This window comes from Pleurodeles waltl, chromosome 2_2, assembly GCF_031143425.1.
Source record: "Pleurodeles waltl isolate 20211129_DDA chromosome 2_2, aPleWal1.hap1.20221129, whole genome shotgun sequence".
In the NCBI taxonomy this organism is placed as follows: Eukaryota; Metazoa; Chordata; class Amphibia; order Caudata; family Salamandridae; genus Pleurodeles; species Pleurodeles waltl.
In genome coordinates this window covers 925,620,265-925,647,759 of record NC_090439.1, presented here as the reverse complement: position 1 = coordinate 925,647,759, position 27,495 = coordinate 925,620,265, and the positions used below count along the sequence as shown (strand labels likewise).

General features: G+C 45.5%; 1 protein-coding gene across 2 annotated transcripts in view; it reads right to left on the bottom strand.

Annotated features, from left to right (window-relative positions):
- Positions 1–27,495, bottom strand: part of LOC138282757 (fibrocystin-L-like) — a 735,329-nt gene that overhangs the window by 91,747 nt on the left and 616,087 nt on the right. For both annotated transcript variants that reach the window (XM_069220628.1, XM_069220629.1), the window contains exons 71-73: positions 25,686–25,851; positions 11,870–12,102; positions 11,189–11,356 (exon numbers count right to left, since the gene is read on the bottom strand). In XM_069220628.1, the coding sequence (XP_069076729.1) occupies positions 11,189–11,356; positions 11,870–12,102; positions 25,686–25,851 (567 nt within the window). The remainder of the gene's footprint in view (positions 1–11,188; positions 11,357–11,869; positions 12,103–25,685; positions 25,852–27,495) is intronic.

The window sequence follows — 27,495 nt, the reverse complement described above, 5'->3', positions numbered from 1 at the left end:
GTCAGGTGTAACATGTGCCCCCCACAGCTGAAAGTGGGGAGAGCTACCCAACCTCCTGGGAGCTCTCATCGCTAAGGCGGAAGTATCTGGAGAGACCATCAGCACTGGCGTGGTCAACCCGTGGGCGATGCTCCTCTGTAAAGTCCATCCCCTGTAGGGAAATGGACCACCTCAAGAGTTTAGGATTTTCACCCCTCATCTGCATGAGCCAACTGAGGGGCCTGTGGTCTGTCTGAACCCGGAAGTGAGTCCCAAACAGGTATGGCCTCAGCTTCTTCAGGGCCCAGACCACAACAAAAGCTTCTCTCTCAATAGCATTCCACCTCTGTTCCCGTGGTAATAACCTTCTGCTAATAAAGACTACTGGTTGGTCTAAGCCCTCCTCATTTAGCTGTGCTAGGACTGCCCCTATGCCATGCTCTGAAGCGTCTGTCTGCACAATAAATTCCTTGGAGTAGTCAGGGGCCTTGAGCACGGGGCCGTGCACATGGCTTCCTTCAGAGAGTCAAAGGCTTTCTGACAAGCCTCTGTCCAGTTCACAAACCTAGGTTGTTTCTTGGAAGTGAGTTCTGTCAAGGGTGACACAATGGTACCATAGCCCTTGACAAATCTGCGGTAGTATCCAGTGAGGCTCTCACCTCAGTCTGTGTTCTAGGTGGTTGCCAGGCCTTGATAGTTTCAATCTTGGCCTGGAGTGGCTGCACCTTGCCACCACCCACTAGGCGTCCCAAGTACACCACGGAACCTTCCCAATCTGGCACTTACTAGCCTTGATGGTCAGGCCTGCCTGTTGCAGGGCCTGAAGCACCTCCTTGAGGTGGTACAGGTGTTCCTCCCAGCTGGAACTGTAGACAGCTATGTCGTCCAGGTAGGCTGCACAGAAGGCATCCTTGCCAGCTAGGAACCCGTTAACCAACCGTTGGAAGGTAGCGGGGGCATTTTTCAATCCAAATGGCATCACCCGGAACTGGTAATGGCCATCAGGTGTGGAAAATGTGGATCTCTCGTTAGCCCCCTCAGTCAGGGCGATCTGCCAGTACCCTGAAGTAAGATCAAACGTACTCAGGAACTTGGCAGCGCCTAGTCTGTCAATGAGCTCATCAGCTCGGGGGATGGGGTGAGTATCAGTTCGTGTGACTGAGTTGAGACCCCGGTAGTCCACACAGAACCTGAGTTCTGGCTTCGCACCTGGGGCAGTAGCCTTAGGGACCAACACCACAGCGCTGGCCCAGGGACTACTGGATTTCTCAATAACCCTTAAAGCTAACATCTTGGAGACCTCCTCCTTGATGCTGGTCTTCACCTTATCCGATAACCTGTACATTTTGTTCTTCACAGGGAGACTGTCACCTGTGTCAATGTCATGAACACAGAGGTGGGTCAGTCCAGGAGTAAGGGAGAACAGGGGGGAGAACTGCTCCAACAGCTCATAGCAGTCTCCTCTCTGGTTTGGAGTCAGGGAGTCAGAGAAAATGACACTTCTCACTGACCCATCACCTTCTTGGGCAGAGAGGAGGTTGGGGAGAGGTTCACTCTCCTCTTCCATTCCTTCATCTGTGATCAGAAGCATGTTGACTTCAGACCTCTCAAAATGAGGCTTCAGTCGGTTGACATGGAGCACCCTCAGGGGGTTCCTGTGGGATTGGAGGTCCACTAGGTAAGTGGCCTCCCCTTTCCACTCCTTTACTTCAAATGGGCCAGACCAGCGGTCCTGGAGAGCTCTAGGATCTACTGGCTCCATTACCCACACTTTGTCTCCAGGTTGAAACTCTACCAGGGTGGCCTTCTGGTCATACCAGCGTTTCATTACCTCTTGACTGGCCTCAAGGTTACTTTTGGCCTCTTTCCAGAAGCGGTTCATCTGGTTGCGGAGGACCAACATGGAGCTGACCACATCCTGAGGGGGTGCCTTTGGAGCTTTCTCCAACCCCTCCTTGACAATGCTTAAGGGTCCCCTGGCAGGGTGCCCATAGAGAAGCTCAAAGGGACTGAACCCTACCCCCTTCTGGGGTACCTCTCTGTAAGCAAAGAGAAGATATGGTAAGAGGACGTCCCACTTATGTCTCAGGGCCTCAGGGAGGCCACCAATCATGCCTTTCAAGGTCTTGTTGAATCTCTCCACAAGACCATTTGATTGGGGGTGATAGGGTGTGGTGAACTTGTAGGTTACACCACACGCATCCCACATAGACTTCATGTATGCAGACATGAAGTTAGTGCCTCTGTCAGACACTATCTCCTTTGGGAATCCCACACGGGTAAATATCCCCATCAGAGTTCTGGTCACCACCGGTGCAGTTACGGTCCTCAGAGGGATTGCCTCTGGGTAACGGGTGGCATGGTCCACCAAAAAAAGGATGAACCTGTTGCCTAGGGCAGTTTTGGGGTCCAATGGACCAACTATGTCGATGCCCACCCTTTCAAAGGGGGTGCCAATGACATGAAGTGGAATCAAGGGGGCCTTGACCCTTTTTCTTGTTTTACCACTGGCCTTGCAGGTGTGACAAGATCTACAGAACATATCGGAGTTTGTCCTTATTCTGGGCCAATAAAAGTGGGTGACAAGCCTGTCAAAGGTCTTGTCTTGCCCCAAATGTCATGCCAGGGGAATGTCGTGAGCAAGACCCAGTAGGAAGGTTCAGTAACACTGGGGGACCACCAGCGCACGCGCCGCCCTAATGGCCGGAACCTTAAGCTCACTGTAGAGGAGATCATTCTCCCAATATATGTGGTGATCGCCAGAGGCTTCACCTGCTGCCTGGGCTGAGGCTTGCTTCCTCATACCCTCTAGAGTGGGACATTCTTTCTGCGCCTTGCGGAATTCCTCCCTGGTGGGTCCACCCTCAACTTGCAAGCCAGCAAGCTCAGGTAGATCACCTAGGGTGGCAATGTCTTCCCCAGTTGTCTCAGGGGCCTCCTCCTCAGGAACCCCATCAACCACTGCCGGAACTTCTGGGGCCGGTTTCCCGCGCCCCTTGCCCCTCCTCTTGGCAGTTGTCTGGGCCATTGTTCCAGGCTCCAGACGCCCTTGACTTCCCTCTCGGTCAGCCATTGATCGTGTGGTCATGCAGACCCACTCAGGCAATCCTAACATTTCCAAGTGAGACCTTAGCTCTACCTCCTTCCAGGTAGTGTGCTCAAGGTGGTTGCCTAACAGACAATCTACAGGCATGGCAGGACTCACAGCTACTTTCAGAGTACCAGAGACCCCCCCCACTCAAAGGGAACCAGAGCTACCGGTAGGTGGCGCTCACAATTGTCAGCGACTATGACCTGGTGAAATGTATTGGGGATGACCTGCTCTGCTGACACTAGCTGACCCTTGACAGTAGTCATGCTGGCTCCTGTGTCACGCAGAGCCTCCACCCTTTGCCCATTGATGGTGACCCACTGTCTATACTTGGAAGTATTGGCAGGCATGTGGGCTTTTGGCACCATCTCTGCATCCCCCAGGGACACTAGGGTTGCCTATGTCTGCACCCCAAAACTGTCTGGGACCATCTCCTACCCGAGTGCTACGCTAGCCAACCCATGTGTCTGCCCTACTTGGGGGGGCTGTGCCCTCTTGGGACACTTGGAGTCGCCCTCAGAGTGCCCATACTTATTGCACTCTGAACAGTGGTGTACAAACCTCCCTGTCTTATGGTCAGTGAAACCTTTCTTTTGAGAATCAGACCGGGACTGGTTACCATTACTCCCTTGGGAACTATTTTGGGGGCCTTTTGAGAACTCCTTATTTTTAAGTTTTTCTCCCCCCTCTTTCTTCTGATGAGAACCCTGACCACCTTTGTGGGTGTCCCCCCCAGATACCTTCTTGGACACTCTGGTACTAGTCCAGAGGTCAGCCTCCTCAGCAAGCTTCCTGGGATCAGTCAGCTTACTGTCTACTAGGTGCTGGCGCAACTCTGTAAAACAAATACTGAGCATATGCTCTCTCAGAATCAAATTATATAATCTTCTGTAATCATCTACTTTGCAGCCCTGCACCCATCCATTCAGTGCCTTACTGGAAAAGTCAAAGAAATCTACCCATGTTTGTGTGGATAGTTAGGTGCTGTCCCTGAACCTCTGACGGTACCTCTCAGGGGTCAGCCCAAACTTGGCAAGTAAACTGGCTTTCTGAAGTGGGTATGTGTTTCTATCCTTAGGATCCAGTGTGAGAAGTGTGTCTCTCCCCAGTACTGGTACATAACTCCACATAGCTGTACCCCATTGCCCTTCAGGAACCTCATAAGCCTCTAGTGCAACTTCCTAAGCAGCTAACCATTTATCTATGTCATCGCCCACCACAAAACAGGGCACCACATTTTTGGGTATACAAACCTTCTTTTCTCCAGCAGGTCCTGTCTGTATGCTGCCACCATTACTGCTGGATTCAGACTGCTTTGCCTTGAGATCCAGCTCCTTGAGACTCAGTTCATGAGCCAACAAAAGTTTCTTTTCAGCCAAGGCTCTCTCAGCTGCAGCTTCAGCTCTTTCAGCTTCAATCTGTTTGGCTGCTCTTTCAGCCTCAGCTTGCTTGGCTTCTCTTTCTGCCCTTCTTTCCTCCTGTTGAGCCTCAATTTTCAGTCTTGCCATTTGTAATTGGAACTCCCTTTCTTCTCTCCTTTCCTCTGCGGTCAGGTTTTGCACAGAGACACTGCTCCCTGGTCTGGAAGGGGGCACAATTGCAGTGGTAACATCACCCACTGATAGCAACAAATCCTCTGAGGGGCCATTTTCTGGCTCCTCTTCCTCATCATCCTCCTCTAAATGGGCTTCTGCCCAGGCCCTCAGCGCCACTTGAAAGTCCTGCTTTTCGGAGGCCCCTTGGGTGGGTAATCTCATCACCTTGCAGAACCCTCTTAGCTGTTTGACAGTATATGTATCCAACAGGGCTAGGTCAAAACCTCCCACTTGAGACCCAGCCAGAGACATGTTGAGTGAGGATTTCGTTTTTGAAAATTGTCAGGAAAAACTAATTTGCAAAAAGAGATAAAAATCAAGTTGACCTTCAACTGTGGGTAGGTAGTGAAATACCTAGCTACTGTATGTCACTGCACAAATACAAGTCCTATCCTCACCGCTGATCACCAATGTTAGAAATGTTTTTTTTGGTTGGCAGTCAGGTTACCCTCTGTCCAAGCAAGAACCCTCACTCTAGTCAGGGTAAGTCACACACAATTCAAATGATCCTGTGCCCACCCTCTGGTAGCTTGGCACGAGCAGTCAGGCTTAACTTAGAAGGCATTGTGTAAAGTATTTGTGCAATGAAACACACAATAACACAATATAGCACCACAAAAATACACCACACAGTGTTTAGAAAAATATATAATATTTATCTGGGTAATTGCAGGTCAAAACGATCAAAGATGCAATATGAAATTGTAGCGATATCACTGAAAAGTGATATAAAGGGGGTCATTCTGACCCTGGCGGTAAATACCGCCATGGCGGAGGTTGGCGGTAGCACCGCCAACAGGCTGGCGGTGCTCCGCCGGGCATTCCGCCGCGGCCAGAAGCGGAAAGCCGGCGGTGTACCGCCGACTTTCCGCTGCCCATGGGAATCCGCCATGGCGGCGTAGCTTGCTGCGCCGCCATGGGGATTCTGACACCCCATACCGCCATCCTGTTCCTGGCGGTTCGCCCGCCAGGAACAGGATGGCGGTATGGGGTGTCGTGGGGCCCCTGGGGGCCCCTGCAGTGCCCATGCCAATGGCATGGGCACTGCAGGGGCCCCCGTAAGAGGGCCCCACAAAGAATTTCAGTGTCTGCTTTGCAGACACTGAAATTCACGACGGGTGCAACTGCACCCGTCGCACCTTCCCACTCCGCCGGATCCATTCCGAGCCGGCTTCCTCGTGGGAAGGGTGTTTCCCGCTGGGCTGGCGGGTGGACTTTCGGCGGTTGCCCGCCAGCCCAGTAGGAAACCCAGAATGACCGCCGCGGTCTTTTGACCGCGGTACGGTCTTCTGGCGGTTCCCGCTTGGCGGGCGGCTACCGCCGCCCACCAAGCTTAGAATCAGGGCCAAAGTGTCTTAAGTCTTTAAAAAGCAAACAAAGTCTCTTTCAAGCACAAAGTACCTGGTTTAAAGTGGAAAATCTCTGCAAAGGGCCGCAGAGGAAGAGATACGTGGAAAAATGGTGTGTGCGTCGGTTTCTCCCCTGCACACGCGGACTTGCGTCGTTATTTTTCCTGCGGGGAAGTTGCGTTATTTTCCGGCGTGCGGACAGTCTCCTTCTGTGGTTCGCAGGATTACCAGATGTCCCGGGGTCTGTGCGTGGAATCCTAGGCTTGTTTTCCGGCTGCACGTCGCTTGGGTGGGCTGTGTCTGGAATCTTCTCCCTCACGGCAGGCGTCGCGTCGATTTCCTTTCTGAAGTCGGGCGGCGTTGTCCAGGCGAGGCCGTGCGTCGAAGTTCCGGTCGCACCGCATGCGTCGCGTCGAGCGGCGTCTTTCCGGATCGGCGTGCGGTGAATTTATCACCGCGGAGCAAGCTATGCGTTGAATTTCTCTACGCACAAGGTGTCCAAATGAAAAAGAGAAGTCTTTTTGGTCCTGAGACTTCAGGAAACAGGAGGCAAGCTCTATCCAAGCCCTTGAAGAGCACTTCAGCAGCAAGGCAAGAGTTCAGAAAGGCAGCAGGGCAACAGCAAGGCAGCAGTCCTTTGTAGAAGGCAGTCAGGTGAGTCCTTTAGGCAGCCAGGCAGTTCTTCTTGGCAGGATGCAGGTTCTGGTTCAGGTTTCTTCTCCAGCAAGTGTCTGATGAGGTAGGGCAGAGGCCCTGTTTTATACCCAAATGTGCCTTTGAAGTGGGGGAGACTTCAAAGAGTGGCCAAGAAGTTCACCAGGTCCCCTTTCAGTTCAATCCTGACTGCCAGGGTCCCAGTAGGGGGTGTGGCAGTCCTTTGTGTACAGTGCCTCCAGATTGGGAAGTCAAAATATTGGAACATGTGGAAAATGAGTCTCCTACCTCGCTGCTACAAAGATGTATTTTCTCCAAACCTTTCCAACTTTGCACATGTGCTACACCATAAAGCATACATACAAAGTTGTAAAGAGTTAAACTTTGTCACAGCATAAGTTTCTGCACTGGAAGGGTACACTTTCAGTATAAAACCTAAGCTTGACATCAGGAAGAGTGTGTGCATTGGTGCAAGGCAGCCTAAAGTAGGCCAGCACTAACGCAAAGAGCAGTGGCACCGTATCTCAGTAGGGATAGTTCTGTTGTACTCTCTTCTTTTCATGCAATACAGTACTGCAGCTTTGGTTACAGTGCATTGTAAAAACGTAATTAATCTACCCTTTCATTTCTCCAGACCAAGCACTCTTAACATATAATGCCTACCAGTATGGATAACATGTAACTCCTATACCTTGAGTTCCTCATTGTCTTAAATACCATTTTCTATACATTGATTTACACACTTGTATGACTCGTTGTCTCTGTATGATATGTTTGTATGTAAAGCTGTCTGAGAAGTCTGCATTGGGATCAGTAGCACCATAAAATAAATACTTGATGAAAGAGGGTCTAAGAAGAGAATAGGGGCACCATTCATGGACGGTAGTGAGGGTATCAGTGAAGGAGAAGGTTATAGGTGGACTCCAACAAAGACTGTTACACTGACTGCCAACAACGCAAAAGCCGGCCCTGAGGGGCCCACCTGATGAACTCTGAGAAAATACTAGAGGGGTGTATTCTCGCCCCTATTTTATTTCTTTTATACATTAATGACCTAGAGAAAACCTTGGTTGCTACAGGAGCTGATGTTCCCAGCATACACAATAATGCCATTCCAGTTCTACTGTATGCGGATGATGCAATCTTACTGGCGAGGACTGCGAATGGGCTCAAACTGCTAGTTGATAGTTTTGTTGAGTTCATGAAAAATGTATTCCTTGAAATCAACTCCTCGAAGACGTTTGTAATGGTCTGTGGCCCTAAAAATACTAAGACACACCCAATGCAAATAGGAGAACGTCCCTTAACAAAAGTAAGTTCCTTCTCGTATCTGGGGCTAGAATTTGATGAAGCATGTAGTTGTCATCCCTGCTTAAAAAATTGAGTTTTACGCATGTGCATACAGTGGGTATTACCATCTCTCTGGCCGCCAGTATAGGGTGGAAGCTGGTTGCCCCTATATTGGAGGTTTATAAGAGAAAATGTCTGCTGTCTGTGACCAATGGTATGGGGTTGTGGGGGTATAAAGATGTTGGGAACGTTCAGGTAGAAGAAAATTGATTCTGTCGCCGGTTATTGGGTGTCCTGCCGTCTACACCCCATTTTTCTGCTCAACAGGAATTGGGTCTTGAATACTTACAGGATAGAATTAACGCTGGAGCCGTGGTGTGCAATTTGGCTTGATGAAGAAGCCGTCCTCAACCAGCTGATTATTCAGGATTGCCTTCTTAGTGATCTCGCTTGTTCAATCCCATGGTTGAAATGCATCAAAAAAACTCTGATTGATAAAATGTGGATATGTGACTTCTTCCTTGAATTAAGGCGGGCGGCTCGAGAATCACATGAAGTGGACAAGGTAACTGTCAAAGATTATTGTATGGTACAAATGTGTCCGGCCCAGCCCCTTATTTATTGTTTGTAAATAATGTGTATGAGCGATTGGCTCTAACCCGCTTTAGATTATGGTCCCTTTTTTTGGCTGCTGTCTTTTCCTCAAAGACAGTTCGCCTCCAGCACTATTTGTATCTGCTCCTGTGATGAGCACTCCCCACAAACGCTGCTACATTTTATGTTCTTCAGTAAACACTAAGCACCTCTTAGAAAATTGTACCTGGTACCGCTATTACGAAAATATAGCTTTACCAATTGCAGGGCTGCTTTGCTCTTTCTTCACCTGTTAAATGATTATAAGGTATGCAAATCCGTGGGCCATTTTCTGAAAGGAGCAGTGGCCTGGCGTAAGGGCATGCTGTTTTAATATAGTTCAGATGAATTGTATGTAGACGAGGACTTGCAAGTGTTTTTAATATTTTATGTGTTTTTATATCTTGTGTGATAGGTGATTGTTTGAATTGTATGTAGGGGAGGACCTGTAAGTGTAATTTATATTTTATATGCCTTTATATCTCGTGTGATTTTTATTGTCTTGAACCTATATATGGTTTTGGTGATTTGCCTGTATGTTTATATTCATGTTTCTTTTGTGGATATTTTTATATCCTGAATAAAGATTTTACTACTACTAGAGGACCTGTAAATGGCATGCCTTCCTATCAAGGCCAGTATGTGACACAGAGACTAATGATTTGTTAGGTAACATGACCACTAAGTGGCAGCAGGAACATAAAGTCTCTTCATCTAAGCAGGGGCGTAGCTTCAAGAAGGGTGTATGGGGTGGAACACACCTTAATAATTACTTAGAGTTGAGTAATTGCTTCCTGCAAATTCAGTAACACCCGGGCAGGTCATCACGCCGTGTTACATGGCTCCTGGGACTACAAGTTGATGTTTCCCGAGTGTGTGTGACATATAGGCAGAGACTGGGTGCTTTAATCTGCCTGCCTTTGTTGCTTACTTAGTCAGAAGTCTGGACACACCTCGGCAGCCTCCACAGTGTAGGAAAAAACAGATGCAGACTCTGCACGCTTTCAGCTTAAGTCAAGTATTATAGCCTTAGAACCCGCCGTAGTGGGCTCTACCGGCTATTAAAGGCCTGCTCCCCGCATTAAATGCCCGAGCCGAAGGCGAGGGCATTTAACAAGGGAGAGGGACTTTAATAGCCGGTAGAGCCCGCTACGGCGGGTTCTAAGGCTATTAGAACATTCTGCAACTCAGGCAGAATGTTCTATTAAAAAAAAAAAAATTCACGGAGCCCGAGGGGATTAAAATCCCCTCGGGCTCCGTGAGGCTTTGTTCACAGCTGTTGCTGTGAACAAAGTGAACATTGGAATGTTGGCGCTGCTGGCTTTTGCCGGCCAGTAAAAGCCCGCAGAACTCCATTGTTTTCAATGGAGCCCCCAGCATTCCAATGTTCTAATCTAAATTAGAGTCTGAATCCTTAGAGATAGAGCACTGCGCAGCCAGGGATTCAACAGACATGTCACCCATATATCCCTCGATTATGTTACAATGAGCCACGGGCTTGTGTGGTGGTGCCAAGGCAGGAATAATCTCAGCACAGTAAAACTGATTATTATTCCGCTTAGATAAAGGAACCTCTTTAGCCGGAAATGGTCATATAAATGATCACTTTCTACAACAGTGTTCCATCAAAACGGTGCCACATTTATGAGATTCATGCATGACTAGCTGCTACTGTATGTTTTTTTTTTACTTTGCATTCTGGGACTTGTAGTCTTGTTTTTAATGGAATAAACAAAACTACAAGTCCCAAGATCTAAAGACCTGAATTCTTGGCAGTCTTGGCCGGTAGACATAAGGGGAAGGGAGTAATTAAAATTCTGACATATCTGACCAGCTTAGTAGCCCTGTAGTCATGATCAGCTTACAGTAGTAGGCACTGTGCTGACCAGAGAATGGCCTATCGTTTTCACAGGGAACAAGTGTAGGGCAGTATCTCCCATTTAACTGGAGGACTATTCACTGCCAGATGAAATTTTTCGCCCCTTATGTGTCTTGAGCTGTGATGTATTCATATTGCTTATTTCATTGTTGTTGTTGTTATAGAAAACTTGTGCTGCTGCAAGGCTACCTCGAAGTACGTTTGGGAGAATCAACGCTAAGGAGAACTATGCGAGAATTCAACAGAGATCTGCTTGATGGGTGGGTAGATTGGACCAATCCATGAAGAGAGTAATACGTGAGATGTTGATAGGAGGATGGCTGCAGGCTGTGCAGGGTACAAGTGATGTTTAACAAGAAAGTCTGTTGCACAGAAAGTGATGAAGCCTTTTTCAAGGCAGAGATAATTTTGCACAAATATGCACTTTGTGGAAAAGATAATTTTGTAAAAATTGGAAACGTGCAACGTCTTGTCATCTAGGTACATTTAGATTCACAGGTCCCCGAAGTAATACATGCAGTAAGATATTGTGATGGAAATGTCTGATCTTTTGTGTTTTTTCCTACACCGCTAAATCTTTATATCCTCTATAGATTTATAACCAACTTATTATTAGTATATATAACCAGAATCTTCTAAATGGCTATTTATAAAAGTAACACTTTATAGTATAGCTGTGACTTAACTTATTTCAAAATAGGGCTGTTTTTTTACGTACCATTTATAAGATCAATGTAACCGTCCCCCAGTACAGCTACTGGTGACAGTCTCCTGGTCTCCATGTCAGAATCAAGGCTCTCAATAACCAGCATCTCATAATCTAGTCCTGAGCAGTTGTAACCTTCCCATGTGGACATATAGACACATGTGGAATCTCTGATGATACCTAGACAAATGAGACACATTCAACATTTAAAAGAATGGCTTAAAGCGATAGATAATACAGACCTCAATCTCAGCTTCAATGGATATGTTACTTAATATTATATGTCAAATTATTTACGGTATAGTTTGTGCTTATTATTTTTTTTAATTGCTCCGCATCCGAAAATGGCTTTGAGTGAGTGTTGGGAGAGAAAAGTTCTCTGCGTGGTAATGGACATGTACTCCTGCACTTAGTGCCCAACTGTATTGTTGTCTGGATCTCTAATGCTCTTTTTGTTGCCCATCAACAGCATTGGTAACTGGCACTTGTGTGGCAGAAAAGACAGGACAGGAGAGGAAAGACTCCACCCACAGTAGAGAAGCAGTGATGAACTGAAATTTTGTGAAGGTTGACAAGGAGAATGCCATATACGGGCAGTTTATATCACTTTTATTTAAAAGGGAAACACTTTGGGACTGCAAGATAGCAACTCTTACCAGCTTAAAACGAATACAAGAATATTGTACTTCAAACCTTTATTTGGTGCTATTTGTTTCACAGGAATACGGCTGCCATTGAGGTGTGTAAGCATCACTTTTGGAATTCTATAGTCTCCAATTCCATATGATTGAACTCCACCCCACTGGTACTCAGATTGAGCTACCACAGCGCCTGGGTTTCCCAGAAGAGAGCCATCAAGGTCCTTCAGCAGAGCTTTCCTCTTGGCATCGCAAACCATGTCCACACAGTCGGATGGATTTGCTTTTCTGTGTAAAGCAAAATAAGTGACACTGTTCATTAAGTTTAACAAATCTTAAATTTTCAACTAGTACAGGCACTTAATTTTTGGAGTAAGAACAGGTTGAAATTACCAGAAGAAAAAGTTACTTGCCATTGCTGATAATATTTCTGGTGAACACATAGGGGGTCATTCCGACCTTGGCGGGCGGCTACTGCCGCCCGCCAGGCGGAAACCGACATGCGGCCGCCAATGCGGCCGCACTCACGTGGCCCCCATTCTGACATTCCCGCCGGCCCAGCGGGAATGATGCCGCAACACAGGAGCCGGCTCCGAATGGAGCCGTCAGTGTTGCGGCCGTGCTACGGGTGCAGTTGCACCCGTCGCGCTTTTCACTGTCTGCTATGCAGACAGTGAAAAGCTGGCCAGGGCCCTGTTAGGAGGCCCCTGCACTGCCCATGCCAGTGGCATGGGCAGTGCAGGGGCCCCCAGGGGCCCTAAGACACCCCTTACCGCCAGCCTCTTCCTGGCAGTAAAAACCGCCAGAAACAGGCTGGCGGTAAGGGGGTCATAATCCCCAGGGCAGCGCTGCAAGCAGCGCTGCCCTGGCGGATTATAGCCGCCGGGGCAGAAATGGCGGAAAACCGTCGGCCCCGGCGGTCCGACCGCGGCTTTACCGCCGCGGTCGGAATGGGGAAAAAAGCACCGCCAGCCTGTTGGCGGTGCTTGCGGTCATTATGACCCTGGCGGTCTCGAACCGCCAGGGTCAGAATGACCCCCATAGTCTTCCCTCTGATACCTCACCTTATCAAAATTTCTTCGAGGCTTCACACCAGTTTGGAAAAGTTTTTACCCCGTAATGATTCTGAAGAACTGTCAGGTGGCTCAATTTGGCTGTGGCTTTGACTCCAACTCTGGATATGACATCACTTGAGTATATTAGATGCTAGCTGGTTCCCTGACATCAGTTCCTGATGCTTTTATTCTATCTTATTGAGGCATGTGGAGCGGATGAGAGAGAGCCATAACAGCAGCAAATACAGCGTGAATATGTTTGCAACACGTGAGTCCTAAAGCAGTGCCTCTTTGGGAGGCGGGATTGAACAGTGCTGTTTAGTCAAGGGGTAAAGCAAAATAGCCATCACTGCAAACCTGAGATGTGAGAAAGTAGTGTAGGAAAAACATGCAAGAATGACCAGGTAGATGCCTGTCAGGTGTTGACACCCATGACACAGCGGGAGACAGCTGAGAAAGCTGCCATGATGCTTCTAGGATAGGGCATACCAGATCTTAGCACAAAGGATGACTTAATAATAGATGGTCCATTCAGTCACCACTTTTCCCTTTTTAGGTCTCACATGCTGACAGTGCATGTGCTGTCCACTGGGAGGGGTATTGTTTACTATAAAGGGGTTAGAGCCCATCCATTGCATACCATTCATTGACTCGCTTGTCACTCTTCTTTGCTGGCTACTAATTGGCCAGAGTCAGCGAGCTTCACTTCCTCTTCTTTCATGTGGAGAATGGATCAACTACTGATTGATTTAGGTGTATCAGTGTTCTTTCATTGTCTATCCCCTCCTTGCACTCTGAAACAGGTGTTATTTTTTAACTTTCTTCCCTCCCCATTCCTCGCCCTTGTCTTTGTTGCTTCTTCCTTTTCACACTCCTGTACTCCATGTTGCTTCTTTCTTTCTCACTTACCTCTTCCCTGTGTTGTAGCTTCATTCGGTGATTGTTAAAGATGTCAGCACTTGCAGGACCAGACTTTGAAGTAAAAGTCCTTATGGAATCTCTTAATGGCCATCTCAGGTTACATGATTAAACCAGCATATTGATTGTGACCAGTCACCTCAGAGGATGAGGTATAACAAGATGATGTAAGCACTTTCGAGTGGAGTTCATGATTCGGTACAATGTTTGCTACCTTAGCAAATCGTTTCAATCTGTTCAAAACGACCACCTTCATTCATCTATCTCTTTCTCAGTTTATTATGTTTTTTCTTATACCATTTCCATTTTGTATGTAGCACTTTTTATTTAGAGTTGCACTGTTAGATAAGAGCTCTGTAGATGATTACATTAAATAAAAAACAGGACATAATCCAGTGCTTTCAGTTTCTTCCTTTAACTAAGTTGCATATATGCATTAATAAATATATTTGTGTGCCCAACTGAAATATGCATAAAATCACTGGATGCGTAGCAGTGCATAGCTTAAAATGATGGGTCTCTAGGAGAATGTGACGAGCGGCCCCTGATTCTCCCATATCTCATAAATATTCATTAACCTTGGGCTGTCTGGGGCCCCATGAAGGTTTGGTGTCTCATGAGAAATAGGGGCTGCAAGGGCCAACGTTATGCCCCTGATACATAGCAGACAAATATTTATTCCGTGGGAAAAATGGTATATGATATATTGTACTTCATTATAAATAATGCCTGCACAAATCAAGTCCTTGGAGAAATAATACCAGTGTTAAATATTGTGGCAGAAGATATATTGCTCATCAAAGTTTCCAACGGAATGAAATCCTAACAATATACTTGTCTCGAAACCAGAATTCTTATCGAATTGCCACAGTTTTAGGATGGAGTGCTCATAGTATATCTAAAAATTTAGCCAGTATGTACATTTTCTTGAAGTAGGACTCTGCCAATAGCACCAACGCACCGCACGTTTATGTTAGTTTTTGCTGTGTGGTGCTTGTTAAGCCGCTAATGCTCTAACACAGTTCACCTTGTGGTGCTGTAGTTTATTTGCTGGATGCTTAGGTTCTGAGGCTCAGCGATCAGTTGATGCTGCAGCTCAGTTACTCATGCAGATGTGCTCCTGGTGGTGCTGTAAGTCAGCAACTGTATGCCATGGTGCTACGGTTTACTAATGCCAGAGGTGCACCAGTTCAATTACTGTAGGACAGTCAGATGCTGCTTCATTGCTCCAGAGGTGCACCAGTTCAATTACTGTAGGCCAGTCAGATGCCGGTTCATTGATCCAGTGGTGATGCTGCTCAGTTACTGCAGGCCAGTCTGCTGCTGCGTCATTACTGCATTATTACGCAGAGCTCTGCGAAGTGCTGAAAACATTCTGCTGTGCTCCGCAGGGTTCTGCAAGCAACAGAGTATGTTTTTTGTGCTGATTCTTAGTGCTAAGAGTTTGTCCCATGCTGTAAAATCAGAGCAAACAGCACAATTTGCAGCTTAAGAGGGCGCTGCTTCTTTCTGCCACTCAAATTGATTTCTGCTTGAGCGGTAGCTTCCTCAACGCAAGCAGCAGGCTTCTCAACGTGAGCGGGAGTGATTTCCCGTGGCTGCCCATGTTGAGAAATCTTGCCAGCAGGTAGTCTAGCGTGTGATATATCATGCTCACCAACCTAACATTGGCAAGTCATGAGAGAGGAAAAACTCTGCTCTGTGGAGATTTTTGGAAGTGGGCAAAACTCTGCAAACTACACTGGTGGAGCGGAATTCATCGCCCTACCCTAATATTGAGCTATGAGGATCTGGTACACTGACTTGATTCAGCCATATCTCTTCCTCTAGCACAGTTCAGATATTCTCTCACCTAGGACTATCGTCATGTCCTTCACCCTCATCATCTCACATGCTGCTGCATCTATGGTGATTGAGCTGTGTCATTCAGAGTCATTGTGCCTTCCAGATGAGGCTGCACACAATCTGAAAACATGCTACCAAATTTATGTATATAGGTTGCTGGTTTAACTTCATTCAGCAGTGAAAGTCAAAATGAATGGACCCCATTCATTCTCACCCTTCTAGCATCTTGCAATTTGTGTTATCCCTTGCATATTAGGCTCTGGGTGTTGCCACTTAAAAGGGATATATGGAGCCCTGTCTGTTACTTGTGTCTTCCTGGTCAGCTACAATGTTTAAGTCACCATTGGCATGCTTGCTTGGTTTGTCTTACATTCTTACTTAACCATTTTCATTGTTTCACAGTAGGATTCAAATTTAGTTTTGCCTTTTTTGATGGCAGCTCCAGTCAAACCAATGCAGAGTTCTGCAGTTTGACCGCTTACTCTAAAACTGTTCTGTTGATAGAAATTACTTTTACTTAAAGGTCAGAGAGCTTTAGTTTCTCTAAGTTTGTCCACCATTCACAGACCTTTACATGAATAGGCTGGTTCTCTGCACCGGCCTGTGCTTCCTACCCAGCATGATTTCTGCAATTCCATTTGACCAGTCCGTTACCATTCCATCCTTTTCTCTTTTTTCACATGCAACCAAAGAGGAGGCACAGTTGCATAGGCTACGTCCCAAACATGCAGCGTTATACTGTATTGACCCCATGTGACTGCGCATAGATGATGACCAAAACTAAGCCAATAGGTCTTGTCTATGCAAAAGCTTTTAGCCACGTTACACAGCAGCGTGGCTGCTGAGCAGCATAGCTGAAAGAAACAATAAAAAGCCCCATGACATTGGGGCCCTGGGCAACTGCCCACTTGCCAGTGTCTTAAAGCATTTCTGTCATTAGTGTTACCTGACCTTTTACTCTATGTCTAGGGAAGTGTGGTCTGCTGACTGGTCTTGTGCCCCAAATCTTTGAACTGCTATCCTTTGGGTGTATCAAGTGCATTTATGTGCAATGAGGGTGTGGCCCCCGGATGATAGTAGGACTCTGAATATAGTGGGATCTGTTTTGACAGGCACTAGTTTAGCATCGTACAAGATGGAGGGTGCATACAGTTTCCACAGACAGTAGAAGTGTATTGACTGCATTTTTGTGGATGAACGAGATACTGAAGTGAAGGAGAATGGACACAGATCTACCCTTAGAAATTCAATTAGGTCATTGTTAACAAACAGCTCTGATTAGTTCTTCGACATCACTGCCAACCAATGGATGATAGGGTTAAAGGGTGGGACTGCAGTTTCTGTGTTTAAGGTGAGGGAATGTGCAGACAGAGCCTGCACTTTTGTCTGTCACTGAGTACTGGTTCTGGAACCCGGATGGAAGACAAGCACAGAGATCTCACACCTCATTTTACACTTCTGCTTGGAGGCATCAACGTTATTAAAAAGGCTGTGTCTGGGAACAGCCAGAAAATGTAATTTTGAAGAGAATCAACCTACACTGACAGTGGATCCAAATGCCCTGCCACCTGGAAAATGTGTATAAAGATGGGACCCAAACCACCCCACATTGTTCCAGTTCCAGGATCTTCATAATCAAGAAATGCAGTGTTCTGCAGAGTGCCCAGAGAACCGATGTGTCACCAGGGCTGGTTTTTGCATGACGCAGAGCATCTCAGAGGTGAGGGAAGATCACCTGAAGACTTCACCTTTGCTGGAGGAACTGAGAGTGAGCTTAGAACCAGAAGACTGCCTGACTGCCGAAAGAGGGGCGTAGTGTTCCTGACCCTGCAGTAGGAAAGTGTTCTGGAGAAGCATTCTTGCAGTGTGGGGAGTAAACAGAGTAACCAGACGACTAAACAGGAGTAAAGCCAAAGGTCATCCATGTGTGGATGTGTACCTCGGTCTGCCTGAGCAGTTCTTGCAATGAACTGCCTAATACTTCAATTAGCCATGTAATGTATGTGATCCACGGCCTGCTGTGTGACAGAGACACAGGTTCTAGTGCTGCCAATGTCTCAATTCACTGTCACCACTTTGATTAAAGCTCTGATGCGACCGAATGCAACAACTGCTGAAGATGTCCACATTTGCACCCAATCTAGAGAGGCTGCTACTGTTAAAAATATGTGCTGCCAGGTGAGCAGCCTCACTGATCTTTCACAGTTGTCGAATTGTAAGGAAGGCCACAGTTACAGCTCCTGTAGTCCAAGAACTGCTGCTGCAGGAGGAGGACTGCTGCATGAGCCTATTTCGCACCATCAGAACTGCAATGACCAAACTCAGGTAACAGTTGGACCTAAATGTGTTTGGAATGAGATATGGAGGAAGCAGACTGAGTTCTGTTCTAAGACCATGAGACCGTTACTGTGTGAGCTTGAAGTGTTGAAAGCAAACTGAACTGTTGTGTGCATTTATGCTTTGGGGGAAATTCTGAGCGAACTGCACCTGTATTTAATTAGTGCTGTTTACTTTTATGCTGTGTGGTTAAAGTACTTTCTTTTTACCCAAAACAGAAGGACTGGGATGAACAATATGTTGTTGTGTTTTTGGTTCACTGTTGAGTTCTGAACTTCCAACTCTCTTCCCCTCTTAAATTACCTCCCTGAGAAGTCTTTGGGGCTGATTTAATTCCTGATGGTCAATTATAAAGCATTGCCAGTAATCTCCGTCGTGGAGATTCCTGTCAATGCATTTTATTGTTTGGTGCAGGGCTCCGTCAACATGAACATGAACATGAGCATTAGCAAGCAATGTCAAAGGGCATAACTGAGTAACAGCACTTGGATATACATGTGCAGCAATGCAGACATATACTAAGTGGCAGAACAAGTTTAGTTAAGCAGCTTCACTGGGATAATGGAGAACTAGCCCTCAGAGCACAACAGAGTAGCAATTCACAGAACTAAATATGCAGCAACAACTTAAGCAAAATGAGCAGCAGCAAGGCCTAATTGCATAATTGGTGGTTTTAAGGGAAAAACAGGCATTATTGCGATGTAGAAAAAACAAATTTGCCCTGTGCAACCTGCATATTTTGGCATAGCTAAATAATAGGACCTCAGATAAGACTGGACACCACCACTAGAGTAACAAAGCAGCAGCACACTGGTTTTCAGTAACTGAGATGAAGCAACACTAAAGTAATGAAGCAGCGGCACACCACCATACAGTAAATGAGCTGCAGTATCACTGGAGTGAAGAAGCAGCAGTACACTGACATACAATAATTGAGCTACAGCATTACCACTGGAGTAATGAAGCAGTGTCAGACTAGCATACAGTAAATGAGCTTCCAGAGCACTGGAGTAATGATGTAGCAGAAGTCTGGCACATAGTAAGTGATGTGCAGCAACGCTGAAGTAGAGAAGCAGTGTCAGACCGTCCTACAGTAACTGTGCTGCAGCACTACAGGCATACTGAAGTAGCAGCAAACTGACCTACAGTAACTGACATGCAGCACAATAAAAGTAATGGCAGAAGACTGGCCTTCAGTAACTGAGCTGCAGCAACACTAGAGTAATGAAGCAGCAGCAGACTGACATACAGTAACTAAGCTGCAGCACCACTGGAACAGTGAAGCAACAGCACACCGACATTCAGTAAGTGAGGTGCATCACTGCTGGAGTAATGAAGCAGCAGTCAACTGGCCTACAGTAACTGGGGTGCAGCACCACTGGAGTAAAGAAGCAGCATCAGACTGACCTACAGTAGCTGAGCTGCAGCACCACTTGAGTAATGAAGCAGTAGAGGACTGGTCTAGAGTAACTGAGCTAAGTAGCAGAACTTCAAAACTCCGCCCAGGATTACTCAATATGCTGTGCCCAATTGTCCCCTATCTTCTACAAAACTTTGGACAAAACTAGTATAAGCAGTAACACATATGCATTTTGATCCTCAGTCAAAATAAGCCGGAAGGCATCCTGAGGGAACAATTCAGAGGGAAATATTTGGCACAGAATTGAGGATACATCCCCTTACCAGTCACTGAAAAGAGATTCATGAATGGAAAGATTATCTGGAGAAGACCTCCTCTTTCAGACTGCATTTCTCACTCATGGTCTTCCTGCAAGAGACGGCTGCGAGCACATGGTATTACTTTGAGAGAACCTGCAAGGTGAGCGCTATCAGGAAGACTCTCGATCTCTGCATTCACTTCCACACCACCTCACTATAGGGGGTATGATCTCACATTTGATAATTTGTGGACCGATATTGCCCTTGAGATGGAAGCGAGAAAGGCATTCATTGGAAGTTAGAGGAACACAGCTCAGTTTATGTACAAATTTTATTCTGATGTTATGCAAAGGTTCAGTGCTGTTCTGATGCACAGATGACCACCGTAGCCTCCTGAGGAGGCATCTATGGCCACAACAGCCTGAGCTGAATAGACAATCCATGAAGAGGTTGGAAGGGTTCATCCACCAGTAGAGATCTGGATGCAGATACTGGAAAAATTGTGCCAGAGCTGAGAGTGTGGAAACCACTGCCTTCTCAAACATCACTGAAGCACCCTCCTGTGGCAGAACCAGTATGCATGTTTCCATGAGGTCTGGCAGATAGAAGAGCTTAAGGGCCTAGAGTAAGACACAGCAGAATAATTGCCCAAGTATCCACAATCTACTAAAGAGGAGTGGAGGCTTTCATGGGGGTGTAATAAGCACCATCCCAGCAAAAATCAAAATATGTCTGGAAAAGAGGTGCAACTTCTGATGGTTTATGGTAAAGCGGAGGTCATGGAGGAGAGTCGCCATTTCTGAAGACTCTCCTTGACAAGCACTAGAGACACTTTGTTCACCAATCAGTCGGCCAAGTATGGAAATGCAGAGGCTACCAAACATTGGAATGAAGCAGCTGCAACCACCAGACCCTGTGTAAAGACAGACTGGTCCTGTTATCATTCCAAATGCTAGGACAGTACTTAGATCCCTCCATGAATCTCAAGTATCACCAGTGGGGTGGGATGCTGAAAGGTGAAAGTAGACACTCTGGAGGTCCAAAGACACCAATGAATTGCCCTAGTTGATAGACAATAGAGCTTGGCTCATGGACAGCATCTTGAATTTGTCCTGATAGATGAACAGGTTCAGATGGTAGAGATGAGAGAGGTGCAAGATAAGTCTATGCCTTTCTTGGGAGCCAAAAAAGAAAGGGAGTAGAATCATGTGCCTCTATCTTCCAGAGATATCAATTCTATGGTCCCTTTCTCCAGTAAGGCAAAAACGTTTGCCTCTGGGATTGTAGCATGTGCTTAAAAATTCACTCTAAAGAAAGTTTGTGATCTGGATTGGATGACCCAGTAATCTGTGGTGGCCATCTCCCAAATGGTTACAAAATGGGACAAATTGGGAGACCCTGTCTGATATCAAAAGATGGTGTCATGAGGGGGAAGAGTCAGAGAGGCCTGGAAGCAGCAGAATCCACGAAGCGCAAAAAGAGACACACCTGCTGTTGCATTTAGAGGGGCTGAGACAGCTTACTATCCAAGACTGTACAGCGCGGAATAGCCACAAAACTGTGGTATTGTTGGTGGAATTGTCATTACACTGGGGATAGGCCCATGGTGTGCACTATAGCTCTGTTATTGTTGAAACATTCCGAGAAGCAGTCAAACATCTCTCTGCATAGTGGCCCTCCATCAAAGGACAAGTTAATAAGTGTGGCCTGGATATCTCATGAGAATCTGATTCAATGCATTCAAGAATGGTGATGTAGAATGAGAACGGTATCCATTTCAAACAATGGAAGTCTGCGGAGTCTAAGTCCCACTTCAAGATCTGTTTCAGTGCAACAAGCCTATCATTCACCACATCAGAAAACTGTTTTTTATATGGTCTAGCAGGCTGATGATTGTAAAATTTGACATTTCCCACACGGCCTCGATTTATCAGCCTATAAAGCAGGGGGACTTAGTACTACAGAGGGTCAAAATGCTGAAAGCAAATCCATTGGAGCCCAAGGCATCAAGACTCTGGGATTCCCTGTCTGAGGGTGACGCCAGAAAGGCAATTGGGTTCCGTTTTGATGGCAGAGTCTGAAAAAACAGACTTCGATGAAGGGAGAGGAGTGAAAAAGTGAGTGACTGGGCGAGTCTGTGGTGCCTGGAAATCTGTGTGTGGACTGCTGCTCTCAAAAAGGGGTTTTACCTTGCAGCCCTTATTGGGTAAGGAGGGCCTCAAGAAACAGAACTAAGAGCTCGACTGAGGCTGCAGATGATTGTAAAACCTCTGGCAGAATGACAGATTTGACTTTCACAGAAGTCAATGATGGGTTAGTGAGACACAAGTGCGCTCCTGGCCCTCAATAAAGCAAGGATCGACACCAGCATACCGGTTGGCATATATACTCCAGTAATTTCACAACTACATGTGAGCTGCATGTCGCCACCTGGTGACACTGAAGAGACTTTGCTGGGGAAATGCTTTCTGAAAGGAATAGTTATGAGGTGAGAAACGTTGTATCCATCAGACAATTCTTACATTAAACCATGCATATTAAACAGATACAAAACATGTGCTACAACTACACTTCTCCTGCAATGTCTCAAGCCTGAAAATGTGCCCTAGTAACATTTCTTTCTTTAAGTGGAACCAGGGAGAGATACAATGAGATTAAATGTAAAAAGGATGACAATGCGTAGAACAAAAGGTGTGGAACCTTTATATGTATATTTTGATCGTGCCTCTCAGAGACGGAACTAGAGGTTTTATGTGCCTGACTTGCAACAGTCTGTGGTACATTCTGCAAAGGTACATTAGAGATAAGCTACAAAAAGCAGAACAAGGAGTAAAACAAAGTAAGAAGTGTAGGAAGCAGGCCAGGAAATCAAACATAAGACATTCCTATTTATAATAAATGCTAGCACAAGTAAACCAAGAAAAATGCATGCCTGAATGAATCAAAATATATGTACTAGAGTTCAGGACAGTCCTCAGACACAAGAGTTTGAGTTAGTGAATATTATGGGCACAGGGAATATAAACCCTCCACTTTGCTTTAATCTGTGAATTTCACACTAGTGCTCATCATCAATTTATCTTACCCTTATTAGGAGAGAGAGAGAAAAAATAAACCCAAGCCAGACCTGTCCTAACCTATTTATAGATGCTGTCTAATGAATTTGTCCTTTTCAATGTTGTAAAATGTTTAACCAGTGCTATTAGGCCAACTTTTAGGTGTTGTGTTTGTTTTTTTAACCACCATGATGTTGATCTCTTTTTTAATAATATTATCTTATTGATAGCCAGCATGGCGCTTAGGACTTTTGTTGTGTATTTTATTTAGTTGAATTTTTATATTTGTAATCTTTTCTGTTTCTATGTTGCATGTATCTTTTATGGTTTCAAGTAACTGATTAAAGATTAAGATTAAAGATGATGATGACATTGCAATTTTCCCCACTCTCCCTGGTGTGGCATCCACGGTTTTCTACACATGCAAAATTTGACAGTGGGGGTCCTGTTACAACTATGCGAGGATGCCCATGTTTTACCTCCAGGGATAGACTGGGCATGTGCATCTACCATCTGCACACGTGGGGCACTTTGATGTTAGAGAAAGGGCTGCAGGTGCTAGTGCAACCCCATTTGTAATACTGTATGTGCGAGCAACATGTATGTCAGAATCATCATAAAGGGACTTTCCATCAATTCATGGGCGTGTGGCCCATGTAAATGTGAGGATATGCTTTGCAAGTGAGCCCACATTGTAGTGTAGATGCGGGCCCAGAAGCTGCAGGGCTGTCGGAAGTTGTGTTCATTGCATTAGTGGCACTTGAGGGTGCCCTTTAAAAGCGGAAAGGGTGATGTATGGATCCTTCCCACATCCCTCTTCAGGAGGCAGCAGTCACTCACTGCACCTGACAGCAGGGGGAACCTCTGCCCTCCTTCAAATTGCCGGCTGTGTCGCTACCTACACAGTAAAAGGCAGACTTCAAATAACAGGTCTGCCTTTCACTAGGGTGCTGCCACAAGTCCAGTTGCATATGAAAGGTTGTGCCAGGGACAGCATATATACTGCAATACATCGTGAAATAAGGGTGTGTGTGGGATGTCTAGCATAGGGTTTATATAGGAAGGTTTCATTCCCAGTACAAAATACATTGCTTAGACATAGCATTGTCTGTGTGCTGTGCTGTACAGCATAAATGGAAAGTTTGCACAGTTCAGAGGAACTATAGATTTTGTCCAATTTTATGCCTGTCTGAAGGAGGCATAATTCGTGGGCGCAAATTTCTGTCTACCTCTTTTAGTAAACAGGGATTGGTGTAAAAAAAAATGGGTGTTTGTGGGAACACCTGTGTACCACCCATGGAACACCGTCTTGACATAAAGTAGTGCAAAGTATTGCAAAGGCTTATTTTGCATTACCCTAATGTTACTTTTCAGTGCAAATCAGGTTTTGTGCTGTATAGTAAATTGTTTATTAGAACTCTGTGCCATGTGGCACCACTTTTTGGGAGCTTGCAACAGAACTTTTAGGGAGTTTACTGATTCAGCCTTAGAAAAAAGTAAAGACAATAGGACTGGAGCCCACATCCTGGGCTTTCTTTCCCTCTTTGGACGGCTCCATCAACAATAAAGAAATTGAGTGGATACTTGTGAGGTTTGTGTATTACAAACAACAACTCTCTCAAACTATTCACTAACCCACAGAGACTTTTTGTAGGGCCAGGAAAAGAAGCAGTGAAAATGGAAGTTGTGAACTGCAGCGACAATGCTCCACTATACATTAGGACATGTAGATGGAAGGGTTCAGCATCACCTGTCTTACAGGTGCTCCATACCTTTGGACCAATAGATCATTCAGATTGTTGAAGTTATGAAGAGATGCACTCCCTTGCTTGGACACTTTTGCCCATATCCCTGCAGTATTTGAACAAACGTTAATGCTGAGGTTGCTTGGCAAAGGAAATCCCAGTGTTTCCTGGTCTTTTCTAACTGAGGTTCAGTCTTCTGGACTGTTGTTTGTAAAGAATACTGTCCTTCTTTGTGAAATAGTGCGGCCCATTGTTTTGCATAAAGTAGCATAAGTAAAACAAGGTTATTCCTCTTCTGCATATTGTACCTATACAATGTGTTTTTTTGTTTAATAAAATGCAATTGAATGCTCAGATCCGTGTTGAATATTATTTTCCAAGAAATGTACTAATTAACATTTTTTTCTATAGATCTGAGGCTAATAGAATCTGCTCTGTGATATGTATGATTGACAAGTCTCCTATACAAAAAAAGTGCCCAGCCAACTTCACTTCCATTGCAATATTCCTACTAACTCTGAAAGTATACATGGAACATTTAGCTGCAGATTTATGAAAAGTGGTACTGCACTTTTCTTGCACTCCTTAGTGTCCCCTACCGCCACCATGTGTGCGCCGTAATCAAAATATGGCGCACCAGGGGGCAATAGCATCAAAATGTTTGATGCTAGTCATGTACACTTACGGGTTAATTTTGCCGCTAACCCTGAACAGTATATAAGGACCCTTTGTAACCACTGAGCAGGTGTTAAAAGTAGCCACAAAAAATGATGCAGTGGAATCTCTTAGTTCCACTGTGCCAGTTTTGCAGTCCCCCTAACAGGGGATCGCCCCCTTTGCATACATTATGCATGGTGCATGCATAATGTGGAGCAAAGTGTTACAAAGTGCACAATGCATGCATTGAGCCACTCTGCGAATATGGCGCAGCGATTTCTGAAGCTGAACGCCACCTTAGCCTAAAAAAATGACGCTGAGGTGACACTAGAGCTTCATAAATCTGGGTCCTAGTGCCTAATGTACCATCAATTAAACCAGTAAGACTGACTTCTGATACTTGACTTTCATCTTCAACACAATGTCAAATCTGGCAACTCACGTTACCTTCCTGGGCTTATTTTTCCATACTTGTGTCGTATGGTGAGTGTCTAACTAAGAGTCAGGTTTCTGTGCGCACTGTACGAAAATGATCACGCATAAATAATATTTTCAAAAGCGTATGCACTTCAGTAGGATACTCTGTTATAAACACGTACCCCACATCCGGTCTGTGTATGAATATCTTTGCCTCGTTTGCTGTGTCAGCCATCTGGATTCCTGATACGTGCACCGGGTGCTGCAGGTCTTCATTCAGCGGATTCGTCATAAACATCACGTTTGTTTCGACTGAACAGACATTCTTAAATCCAACGAAGAGAGAATCTAAGAAGAGGCAAATGCGTTGTTTGTTTATACGTTTTATGATGTTTTACAGCAGATGGATCAGAAGCTGAACAGATGTTTGACTTCATAAAAATTATGTTGATAAAAATGAGAACTTCTAGTTACTTTCATTTTTAACTGAAGTGCGCATTTCATCTTCTCAAGGAAAATCTTTTTGTTGCTCACATCGATTTTTCCATTGTAAAATTAGAACCTAGTGGCTAATGGGCTGGAAAGTAAATGGTGTGCTACATCCAGGGACCACAATCAGAATGAAATGCACTCATGTCCTGCGATGATGCTGTGGATCAAACCCACACATCTACATGTGCATTTAATCCAGCGGCCTGGACCATTTCTAACTCTTACAGTAAAATGTCTGTGGTTTTTGCGTTACCTCCATAAAGGGAGGATACCACGAACCATGACAGTGTTCTATTAATGACTCTATTAGCCAATAGCAGATTTTTGGATATATTACAGCAGCAGTGATAGCGCAAGTGAGTTTCAAGTTAGTTAGAATTTCCATTCTCATTATTTTTTTTTCTTTGTAACCTGGGTGCTGTTTGATGAATCTTGACAAACTTTCCAAAAAACAAAAAAGTGCAAGGATGTTTGGTTCGGTTCTTTTAGGCACCTTTTGTGCAGATCCCTTATCCAGGGGCCAACAAAAAGGGAACGGCAAAAGTGGCATCTTAATTCCCACAGAATTATTTGCTAAAAAACAACAGCTAAGGCTTATTACAGTAAATGTAGTAGGAAGGTAGAAATCACTCAAGGAAGTGTCTTGTTTCGGAATGGTGCTCAATTTGGGCATGAAAAGGTTTCATACCAAAGATGGTAAATTTGTGGAGGTGAGAGTTTTTTTTCTGCTGTCTGTCATTTTGGTAAAGGAAATCTGAAGAAAGATCCACAGTACTGGAATAATCTAATGGATTGGCCACAACATTGAGGGACCCGGGGCAAAGATTTGGTACAGCGTGTTCCTCTACACCTATTTTTTTAGTAAAAAAAAGAATTATCCCTGGGGTCTGGTTGGTTTTCAGCCACCCCCTGCGGGAGTATTTGGGGTTCAGTACCCAATCTGACCCCAGGGACTGGGTCATTCTTTATGAGCAGGGGTAAATTCCAATGCCTGGTAGGCCACCCATACCCCATTCTTTTTTTCAAAATATGTCCTGCTATCTAGTGAGTTTTCAGCAGATTGGAGGTAAAATCCCCCCAATCTGATCCCAGAGAGGCAGAAAGACTGCTGGGCCCATTATGAGGCAGAAGCAATGCTTGATGCCTTGGAATCCCACCCCATCCCTTCTTTCATTTAATGATGTGTTCCCCAGTGTCTCCACGGCAGTCTGCCCCCAAAGGGGATGTATTTGGGGCACATTCTCTCATTCTACCCCTGGGGTAGGCAAACATTATTGTTGTGGTCATAATGTGGTGGGGTAGAGCCCGCTGCTAAGGTGGGCTCCCCTAGCTCTTGTTTATTTTAAACAAAATATACTACTGGTGGTCTAGAGGGATTTCTGCCTCCTGGTAGGGTATACTGAAGTTACCCTCCCATCCCCCAAGTTCCCACTGTAGGGAGACAGAAAGACTGTTGTGGCCCTTTTGTATTGGGAGCATTGTCTGATGCCAAGGTAGACT